At 35.6% G+C, this 11,799-nt stretch overlaps 1 protein-coding gene across 1 annotated transcript; it reads left to right on the top strand.

Moving 5' to 3' along the window:
- Window positions 1-5,993: 5,993 nt before the first annotated feature.
- Window positions 5,994-10,694, top strand: LOC123943556 (olfactory receptor 4K13). Its single transcript, XM_046007837.1, has 2 exons — window positions 5,994-6,915; window positions 10,627-10,694. The coding sequence occupies exons 1-2, from the start codon at window positions 5,997-5,999 to the stop codon at window positions 10,692-10,694; spliced, it is 987 nt and encodes a 328-aa protein (XP_045863793.1). The 5' UTR covers window positions 5,994-5,996.
- Window positions 10,695-11,799: the final 1,105 nt, after the last annotated feature.

Here is an 11,799-nt window from a genome sequence, read left to right as displayed (position 1 = left end):
CACAGGTCCTCTTCCCTGGACATGATCAGGGAGTAAAAACACATACCGACCCTCACCTGTGATCATGTACTCCTTGCCAGCTGTCTTGCAGGTACTTCCCTAAACCTCTCCTAGAAAACTTTAGGTGTCTATCTTACAGGCAGAGAGGTCTGTTGTAGGGCTGGAGCTTGCCACCTCAGCCAGCTTCAGGCATCTGAACTAAAATTTTCCCTCTTTTCCAAACCCTTGTCTTTTGAGTTATTGGCTTCTCTTGCCATGAGTTTAATCTGGATTTGTTTGGCAAGTGTTGCCAAACCCAACCAGGAGCTATGCTCTCAATTTATGTGGCCCCCTCAAGGTTCCCTGAAACAGCAGTTGTCCCTAGTGGCACATCAGGGTTCACCTGCTCATTTCCTGAGTTAGCGGCTGTGATACATGGTTCTATAATAGTCTTTAAAAAGCAGTCACCAAGAATACAATGAAAGGTTTATAACATTGGAGAGACTATCAGTGTATTTCATGTGGAGCAATTCCTCTGATCAAAAAAGGAACTCAACTGTTACTAATCTACAAAAAGAATTGAAGAAGCATTGGATTACATAGCTGTATCACATTTCTTTCTTTTTGAGATCTTATGTATCTATTTAGAGAGAGAGAAATCATGAGTGGGGGCAAGGGCAGAGGGAGAGAGAAAACTTTAAGTTGATTTTTGCTCTGAGTGTGGAGCTGGTTGGCAGAGTTTCATCCCACTACCCTGAGATCATGACCAGAGCCAAAATCAAGAGTTGAAATTAAGAATTGCTCCCACCCACAACTGACTGAGCCACCCAGGCTCTCCTATATCACTTTTCCTTCACTCTTGGGTCAGTGGTCTCATTGAAAATGGTAATAAACAATTCAAAGTTACTTCAAACTGGAGTGGAGAGGCATGAAGATCTGACTAATATTTTTGAGTAAATATATTTTTCAATTGGATATGGAAGACAGACAATGGGATATTCCACAGGAAACATTTCCTAAATCTGAGGGGTAGAATAAGGAAGTGGTGAGACTACAATTCCCCAGCTTGATATCTTTATATCTTCTGTTTTGATAGGTCCATTTATGCTTAAAATAGTGCCAAGCTTAAGATTAGTATACAGTAAATGATATCATGTGTTTGTAATTGGCCTTTTTTAGTATTCTTCAAGTAAGTTTTCATGTTAGCACACTCCAGACCTGATAGTGGTTTTATATTTCCTTGGTTAAAAAATATCAATTTCAGTAAGTAGGCAATGCCAGGAAAAGTTTTCTCTGTTGTAACTCAGGGAAAACAACATGGCATCTTTAATAATTCCCATTGGTATTTAATCATCAGTTGGGTATTGTTAGGTCTCAAAATTATGTCACTTTTTTATCACCACACTCTAAATATATATGACTCTTAAGTAAAATGCTCATATTTGTCATTATTTTAGGGAAATACTATTATTTTTGGAAGGAGAAGCTCTCCAGGTTTTAATGTGTCTGACTCAAGTAATGTTCTGAAACACTGTAGAACTGGTAAGTCATAGGGGAAGCTTTAACATCCATTAAAACAATATAGAAACATTTTAGATATGGGCTTTTAATTTCTTTTTTCCTAGGTAGAATGAAATGTTGGAAGTCCTTTAGGAGCTGAACACTATGACAACATTAGAGAGTTCTAGAAGGCATTATCATTCTAGTTATATAGACACACAGCATATTCTCATTGTAAGTGTGGCAACGTGGGGCAAATAAGTGAACGCACTTTAATGCACTTCAGGTGATTTTATTTTCCATCTGCTAAAGAGTTTCCATGTCAAACTTCATGATGTCAATATCTTTACAAATAAACATTCAAGAGCATTTTCAATCTGTGCCAAACACTGCCTCCTCAGGAAGTAAGTGACTGAATGAAATCTTTCCTTTTGTTTTCAAACAAACGTGTCATTCCTTGTGCTTATAGACCTAACACTTCGTTTTATGCTGTTCTGGTCCACAAGCAGACAAACAAAAATCAGCAAAGTTGGCTGGTATCATGTGGACAAGAGCATGATTTTTGCCCAATCTGACCTAAGTCATAATTGCTTTTATCTCATATTCTTCTGTTTTAAGATTTCAAGTACTTTAAAAAAATACATTTTAATAGAATGAATCACTCCTATATTCTCAGGTAGTTGGACAGACTGTTCTCTGTAGATCAGGCAAAGAGTACATTAACCACTGTTTTTCTTTTCTCTTCATAATTTGATGTCTATGATCTCCTGTGAGTAAATCTCTACTTCTAATACTCAACCATATTCTCTGCATGTGAATCTATGTATGCATTAGAATTAAAATGTTGATTTCAAAGTTTATTTTTCTTTTCTCCTCAGCCATTTTAGAATAGCCAGAAAGTTGTTTATGATAAAGAGAAAGCTAAGGAATTCTGTTTCTGTGGTAAGGGGGAGATGCTGGGCAGATAATCAAAAGATTCCTCTGAAAACCAACTTTTTCTCTTTCCTCTGTTGTTCCTTGGCCCCATCCTTACTTTTAGGGATTTTGTGGAAGAATGTGTGTGTGTGTGTGTGTGTGTGTGTGTCTATGGTTTAGTTAAAAACTTATATGTGAAAATGTGCTTTAGGGGAAAGTTATAGATTAGTGCAAGTTATACTATCAAAACAGAAAAAAAAGTTTAAAAATTTTATGATTTTCAATAAATCTATCTACTCCAACACAGTTATATATCACTAAAGTACTAAAGTACTAAAAAATCCAAAAAGTTTTTATTTTTAAATATCTGACAGTTTTCACTCACTTCATCAGCGTCTCTATTGGTAGTCTTTATAGCATGTATTATGGAGAATAAAAGAGTAATTTGTCTATTTTCAAGGAGCTTAAAATGATCTGGGGAAAGAGGAATCATAGCACTAGAAATAAGAGACCTTGGACTAGAACACATTTGCCTAGCTCTTGTTCTAGTCTTCCTTCAATTTCAGAATATTAATACCTAATCACACAGTATACCTGGAAAATATGTAAATGGTAGATCACATGAGATGGACCATAGTACAGTGGAAATTGTTGTGGGTTTTGTACTGGGGAAAGTTTCATTAAACAGAAGAAAAGCCTCAAGGTGTCCTGAAAGATATGGTCATTTGGACAGAAGAATTTGTCTACCTAAAATGATGGAAACATGTAGGGATAGAAAAAAAAAATGTTTTGCGAATGCAGAAAACAATGAATTTGCTTTTACCAAAACAGAAGTTGTATTTTGGCACTGTTAGAAAATAGTATCGGAGGGGCGCCTGGGTGGCTCAGTGGGTTAAAGCCTCTGCCTTCGGCTCAGGTCATGATCTCAGGGTCCTGGGATCGAGCCCCGCATCAGGTTCTCTGCTCAGCAGGGAGCCTGCTTCCTCCTCTCTCTCTCTGCCTGCCTCTCTACCTACTTGAAATCTCTGTCTGTCAAATAAATAAATAAAATCTTTAAAAAAAAAATAGTATCGGATATTTAGAGTGGATGAGAGGCTGATTGTGAAGGCCCAGGTCAACTTGGGGTTTGTAATTGTTGTTTTTTTTTTAAAAGAAGACAATGATGTGATGACAGCAGAATTCTTGCGTGTAATGTTCATTTCTAAAAAATAAACTCTATTTGTGGGGGAATTAGGATTATGTATCATCAAAGAAATGGAATTCTGTATAGTGATGAAATGTGGATTTTCATGTGCTATTAGGAATTTTTTTTAATGTATTGACAAACCCAAGGAAAATAACTATGCAAAAGAATATTATTATCTCAATAAATAGTATTGAACATTATTGTCATAATAAAAAGCATATAAATGTAAATAGATACTAATACCCACACCACACACACACACACACACACGGAACACACACACTGTGCTAATGCGTATTACTTTTCTCAAAGGCTATCCAGGAGACAAACTGTTAAGAGCTACATGTGGCATTTTTCTTTTCCATTCATGTAAGCACCTTGATCCTTTTTAAAAGTAAATTAGGGGAAAATACATACTCCTAACAATTTTATTAGAATGGTTATTGTTTCTGTTTAAAAATGCTTCAACATCCAATTTGACACTTTTAAAGAACTGTGCTTAGAGTTCCTAATTAACATGAACTTTGCTTTAATATTGACTTTATCTAGATGCTGAATATTCATTATGCATTTCATTCATTCATTCACTCTTTCCATTGATATTTGAGTAGTCATGCAGTCAGTATTCCAGATGTTAGAATGTGTATAAACTACCTCATATATATTTGAAGTCTGTACTATTGTCTTCACATGCAGTTTCAAAAATGATATTTCAAAAAGCATAGTATGGATCTTTTAAATATTAGCCATAAAACTGAAAGGAGATATAACCTTTTTACATGGAAATGAGTAATTTTACATACTTAATATGACTTAAGACTTTGCATCAATACGAGGTTCTCAGAGCAGATAATTGGCCAGAGGACATGTTTTTATAGGGAAAATGCATCCTCAATTGGATAAAATGTACCCACGGGATTGTCTGAGAGAAACAGAGTGTATAGCATTATGATGCTTCTTCCTTCTATTACTGAAGACTGGGAGCATAAATTGCAGGAAATTAATGAGAATATGGGAAAAGGAGATGCAAGGCTATTCCCAGGATTCACATGAGACACTTTCTCATGAAAGTATTTTCTCCACTCTGGTAAGTAATGCAAAAACAGAAGGCTATACTTTGTTATGATGATGGTGATGATGATGATTGATGATGATGATGATGATGATGATGTTATGTTAGTCATCATAGAGTACATGATTAGTTTTTGATGTAGTGTTCCATGATTCATTGTTTGCATATATTTACTGAAGGAGATTTATAAAAATCTGGGTAATTGAAAACCATTAGTGATGAAAATAATTTTTAAAGCAAAATTGGTAAAACTATTATTGTTATAAGCATGGCTGATGGGAAATTTATCATCTAAATTTATGCCATAATACAGAGAAACTGTATTTCTCTTATCCACATGAATCAGTTACTTCAAGCCACCTCATTTTGTCATTTTGAAGCTTGTGATAATGATATGTGCACAAGCCAACCATCAATCCTCTTTATGGCAACAAATTAAGTGAAAGAATGAATGAATCAATACAAACTGAAAATGAAATAAATTCAGTTCCATTTGGCTGTGGACTTTTTACATTCATGGCATTTCTTGCTTAAAATCCTAGAAGAGACATTTGATGTGAATGATGTTAAATGTTGAGTGAATAATTTATACATGGTTAACATATATAATAATGTATGGCATATATATATAATTACATGGTTTCACTCTTACAAATTGTGCAATGGCCATTACTGATACTAGCATGAGTTCTGAAGGTTTCATGCAAGAAGGGAGCAGGAAAGAGACAATACATTTCTCAGGAGCCAAAAACTTACAAATAAGACATAATTTAAGGTTTAATTAATAGTTCTTTACCAGAATCTCTTTCAAAATATGGGTCTTTAAAATCTGTGCTGTATTTTCCTCATTTATCATTTCCAGGATAAGAAACTCAGTATTTTTGTATGAATGTAGAACCCACCACCGTCATAATCATATTTATATACCTCTTCATACAATAAAGAGGCATTGAATATCATGTAGTCTGATTGTTTTTATTTCATTTTACTGAGAAGAAAACTTAACCCTGGAAAGGAGATACTTGTCCTATGTTGCCCCCAATGAGTAGCTCAGCTAGGCATTGTATTGAGGTCTTCAGATTCCAAGTTTCATGTGCTGTTTTTATTTTTGTCTTTCAGAAATATATATTCTGAATTCTCCTTGCTTTTTTGGTACACTTCTCTGGGCCATTTCAGAATCACTGATTAACAAAATCACCCCCCAAAAGTGGGAGGTGCTTTAAGTTCAGGTACCCAGTTTAAGTATCAAAATTGGATACCAACATGAACCATACTTTCTGTAACCACAACTTTTCTGCCCACAATTCTCACTCACTTTGATTATGATGGGATAAAGTTGACAACATGGAAAGGGCAAACCATTCAGTGGTGTCTGAGTTCATTTTGTTGGGACTTTCTAAATCTCAGAATCTTCAGATTCTATTCTTCTTGGGATTCTCTGTGGTCTATGCAGGGATTGTGTTAGGAAACCTCCTCATCTTGGTCACTGTGATATTTGACTCACGCCTTCACACACCAATGTATTTTCTGCTTATCAATCTCTCTTGTATTGATATGATCCTAGCTTCTTTTGCTACCCCTAAGATGATTGTGGATTTCCTCCGAAAACAGAAGACCATCTCTTGGTGGGGATGTTACTCTCAGATGTTCTTCATGCACCTCTTAGGGGGGAGTGAGATGATGTTGCTTGTAGCCATGGCAATAGACAGGTACGTTGCCATATGCAAACCCCTCCATTACCTGACCATCATGAGCCCACGAGTGCTTGTTTGGCTGCTGTTATCCTCCTATACAGTTGGATTTGTGCATTCATCTAGTCAGATGGCTTTCATGTTGAATTTGCCCTTCTGTGGTCCCAATGTGGTGGACAGCTTTTTCTGTGACCTTCCCCTTGTGATCAAACTTGCCTGCAAGGACACCTACCTGCTACAACTACTGGTTGTTGCTGATAGTGGCCTCCTGTCCCTGGTCTGCTTTCTCCTCTTGCTTGTCTCCTATGGGATCATCATATACTCAGTCAGGCACCGTGCTGCTGGTGGTTCATCCAAGGCCTTCTCCACTCTGTCAGCACACATCACAGTTGTGACTCTCTTCTTTGCCCCTTGTGTCTTTATCTATGTGTGGCCCTTCAGCAGATACTCTGTCGATAAAATTCTCTCTGTGTTTTATACAATTTTCACACCTCTCTTAAATCCTATTATTTATACCTTAAGGAATCAAGAAGTAAAGGCAGCCATAAAGAAGATAAGGAGTCGACATATAAATGCGAAACACACTTTGTAGATGATGCTTCCGAAGAAATAATTTCTTGTGTGGACATTTTAAGGAATGAACTTTGAAGCTATTTCATGTTCTGTAAAAGGAACCAGTAGGTGTAACTGTTAAAGAGCAAATCCCTTTTTTTGTCACTGTCAGTAATTAAACACATGACATGTAGAGTCTGGAAGACATGCATTTAAATCCTCTCTTCACTGCTTCTTCCCATACAAATTTGAAAAAAATGAATAAATTCTCTTTATCTACTTAATTATCTACAGAAATTTCTTTATATGTTTCTTTTATTATTTTGGCATGGTTTTTTTTTAAGATTTTGTTAATTTATTTGAGAGACAGAGATCACAAGTAAGCAGAGAGGCAGGCAGAGAGATAGGAGGAAGCAGGCTCCCCACAGAGCAGAAAGCCCGATGTGGAGCTTGATCCCAGGACCCTGGGATTGTGACCTGAGCTGAAGGCAGAAGCTTTAACCCACTGAGCCACTCAGGCACCCCAATTTTGGCATGTTTTTAATTTTTACAATTATTATTACTATTTCTATTATGCTTGTAGTTGTTACTGCTGCTATTATAATTGTAGCTGTTACTGGGAATATATCAGTAGAAAATGTACACAGATGACTTCTCACATAGGCCATTTAGCTGAGTGTCTAATTAACTGGTGCTGAAAGAATACATTTAGTAGGTAATCCCTAGTTAATGTGTATTAATTTTAGTTATTTAGTTGCCCCAGATATGTGCCTCCAACCATGCTTCACATACTTTGTGAGCCTACAATGAGCCAGAAGATACATCCTTGATTTCAGAAAGTTTACACCCATTGATGGGGAGAGTGCACTAAATTTGCAATCATGTTGTGTCATGGATAGTACTATATTATGTGGTTGCAAGTCCAGTACAACTTTATCAGTAATAACACCAATATTTGTCTCTGCCTTTTATTTTTTTGAGTTCACCGATAAATTGACTCTGAGCCTATAGGGAAGAAGGGATGACTGGTACTCCTGAAAAGTCTATATTCAATTCTTAGTACCAGAATCAAACTTTCTTTTTCATTTTTTAAAATACAGTTTACAGATAGAAAAATCATTCTCTTTAGTGTACAATGCTGTGAATCTTGACAAATGCATAGTCATGTAACCATAACAATGAGAATATAGGAGAATTTCATCAAACCTCAAATTTCCCTCTGCCCCTTTGTGGTCCACTCTTCTGATTTGTGTTCCAGCTCTGATAAAAGTGATCTGGTTTTTTGTTTTTGTTTTTGTTTTTTGACCCTGGTTTGCCTTTTAATAACTGTCATATAAGTTGAATCATATAGTGAGTAGCATTTTGAGCATTTTTTTTTCAGTCAGCATGATGCCTTTGGGATGCATTTAATAGCAAGTTGTTTTAATTATTAAAAATCTATTGTACATTTTAATATCTGTTATATAAGTGCCCTCATTGCTATTCTTCCTCAGACTATTTTGAAACCAGTTCAGTTATTCATTGATATTAGTTGGAATGATTTTATCAAATGATATGAATACTAAGTAATTATAATTTCATTAATCTTATATATTGATTTACAGAGAAATATTAATAGTATTGGTCTTTTCAATCCTAGAACATAGTTTATATTCTGAACTTAATATAGACCTTTTGTGTCCCCCAGTAACATTTTATAACTTTCTTCATTATATACAGAAACTACCTTAAACTTACAAATTTTTTATTTTTTTTAAGTTTTTGAGTTCATTTTTTTAGTTGTGTGTGGTTTTGTTTTGTTTGGGTTTTTGTTTGTTTGTTTTTTGCTATTTCTGGAATAAAGGAAAGGTAGAGTATATTTCTTTGAAATTAGCCACTGACTAAACACTAAGTCATTGAAATTTTTCTCTGATTTTCTTGGACTTAGCATATAATGTTTCAACTATGATAATCTTATGTTCTCCTATTATTTTTCGACATTTTACTTCATATTTTAGCTTATCACATGTCTAGGACTTAATACTGTCTCTGAATTTTTTCCTGGTTGCCAAAGAACAAAATAGATATATCTCATAAAATTGCTGACACATCTGTTTTCCAGTAAGGAGAATTACTGCCTTTAATACGCTTACACAATATAATGAATATTTTACACATTTTTCTAAAAATGACACATATTTGGGATGATAACTACCAATCACAATATAGCTCCAATGAAATTGGAGCTATATTGAACATTTCCAAAGAGTAAAGGTAAATCTTTTTTATTTGTGGAAGAAATCTAAGAAAAGGAATCTAAAGTTTGGTATTAAAACTAAGTTAAAAACTGGAAAAGTTTACAAGAAGCTTGCCTGCCACCTAGTGGCCGTAGTCTCCTATGTTTCGCTTTCTAGCTTTAGCAAAAACCAAGAATAGGAAGAAGGATTTGTAAGAATGAGGAATTTGAGAGGCAGGGTGAGGGTTGTGGGGGGTAGGGAAGGAAAAAATAAAACAAGGAAGACAAACCATAGGAGACTCTTAATCTCACAAAACAAACTGAGGGCTGCTGGAGGGGGTAGGGACAGGGTGGTTGGGTTATGGACATTGGGAAGGGTATGTGCTATGGTGAATGCTGTTAAATGTGTAAGCCTGATGATTCACAGACCTGTACCCCTGGAGCAAATAATACATTACATGTTAATAAAATAATTTTTTAAAAAGGGAAAATAAAAGGTCACATGTTTTTAAGTTTCTTTGTTATTTTCAAACGACAGAATTCATGCTGACAAAAATTTATAGTGATAAAAATCTCCATTTGTGAAAAAAAAAAAGAATGGTCTGGAGTCTTTGCAGTCCCCCAATAAGCAATCAGTATGCAGCCTATACCTTCCAAAGAGGCAGTGGAGCTGATTACCATCTCACCATTACCCAAAATAGCCATTTTCATGGACTAATTTTAATGTTATTTTAAGGGCATCCCATCTGCTAATACCCATCAGCTAAGTCCAGAATTCCAGTGGACGTCACAACTCATTAAGTCACCATTAGGAGTTAGAGTGTTCTGAAAAAGGCATATAAACTCTCTGTCTATAAACTGTATGTTAAAAATCATTGTTGATGATTTTTAAATCTATTGCCTGCCATAAATTTACAAAACTAAGTCTTTAACGTCCCTAAAAGAATGGATGATCCCTCCAAATTTCAAGGGGAACTAAAAATATATCTTCTCATCATTTCAGTTTGGAAGACTGCACCCTTTGCTCAGAATATGCTGCCAAATGATTTTACTTCAATCATAATTGGTCAGATAGGAAAGTAGGACTTGTTTGAGGCTACTAAAGAGAGTGGCCAAAAGCCATTCTTCCATCTGTATCTAAAATATAGTATTGGAAAGATTAATTAAGTTAATAATTAGGCTGTCTAGGGAAGTCTTTGAGTTTCTCAGTCTTAAAAGTGAGGTGCTACTTCCATCCCCATTCTCTAAATGAGGGAATGGAAGCAGAAGGCTTTGATAACTTGCTTAACGTTCCACAGCTAGAAGGGAAAGGAACAGATTCCAACTAGTCTGTTTTTAGAAGCCATGCATGTCTTTATAATTCTGTGCTACCTCTAACAGTATTAACCAAATTCTGGAAACCCATTTGTAAATTACCTCTTCTCCAAATCCAGAAATTTTTTAAACTATAACTGAGGGCTGGGAAACTGACTCCGCAGACAAATAATGCAAAGGCTAATTTATTGCTCTCATGTACTTGAGTCAAAGAAAAGTGATATAGAAACTTTCAACTCTAAGAGTCACTCAAAGGAATTTCGGTTTTAAAAATGACTATATATAATAAAGAGGATGAAATATACAAATAGTGTTGATTGAAAAAAAGGTAAACACAAAACAGTAAATGGTTTATATTTCCGTCTGTAAAGTCTAAATAGAGGTATAGTCTTTACCAAACTTAAACTTGTCCTTGCTCTCCATGTACTGTAAGCCAAATTCTGAGACACTGGTTTTGAAGCAAAGAAAGCTTTATTATGAGACGTTAGCCCAAGGAGAAGGAAGGGAATCATTCTCAAAGCTGCCTTCCTCTGTTGGTCCTAGGCACAGCTTATATACATGAGAGGAAGGTAATGTTTCTTGAAAATTTGGTGTGGTGTCCTTGAAACAGTCTGGAGGTAAGCATTCTTCTGGACAATGTGGCAATATTAGGATCTGGTATGATCAGATATGTCAAAATAAGTACTACTGTCCAGCCCTTCATGAGTTTCTACAATTAGTGAGTAAACAGAGAGTAACAGTAAAAATGGCAAAGCTGATGATTGATTGTGCATGACGTTAAGAGGTGCATAAACCACAATAACTAGGGAACAAAACAGAACATGGAGCCAAGTTAATAATACAACTAATACAACTATAGTTCTGCTTATGCTTTCAAAACAGGTCCAGGAACCTGGCACCTGCCTCAAATCCCCATTCTTATTTTATAATTCCTCAATCATGGGGAATAGAAATAATGACTGCTCTCCCTGCTTCCTGCTAATAAGGGGTGAAGAGCAATAGCCTGGAGAGTGGGAGTGAGAAAACTGTCCTCAAAAATATTCTGGAGTATCTAGGCACAGGGCTTGGACCTTGCTTTTGAATGTTACTGTTTCTTGGGGAGATTTTCCTGAGGTCATGGAAGCTAGTAGAGTAGTATGCTGTCTTATTTATCTTTCTTTGTTTTTTCCTCTGTTTTCTGGATTTAATCCCATTTAATAGAAACCTTAAATGCATTCTCTACCAATGCCCAAGTAGCCATCACAAAAGTTATCTCTATGTAATTTCCTTTGAATATCTGGGGCACTTTGCTAATACAAGTCATATTTATTACTTTCAAGTTTTCAGGTGCTTCAGGATCAATGCCAGCATATTGATAGTGTGCTTGATAGAGTCG

The sequence above is a fragment of the Meles meles genome, chromosome 6 (assembly GCF_922984935.1).
Source record: "Meles meles chromosome 6, mMelMel3.1 paternal haplotype, whole genome shotgun sequence".
NCBI classification, from domain to species: Eukaryota; Metazoa; Chordata; class Mammalia; order Carnivora; family Mustelidae; genus Meles; species Meles meles.
The sequence above is the reverse complement of the archived record's forward strand: the minus strand, read 5'-3'. Positions and strand labels throughout refer to the sequence as shown.

Excerpts from the sequence above, each read along its gene's own strand:
- LOC123943556 (XM_046007837.1), top strand. The coding sequence starts at position 5,997 with ATGGAAAGGGCAAACCATTCAGTGGTGTCTGAGTTCATTTTGTTGGGA. Across the intron at positions 6,916-10,626 it reads GATAAGGAGTCGACATATAA|TTGAGTCAAAGAAAAGTGAT; the intron begins ATGCGAAACACA and ends GCTCTCATGTAC.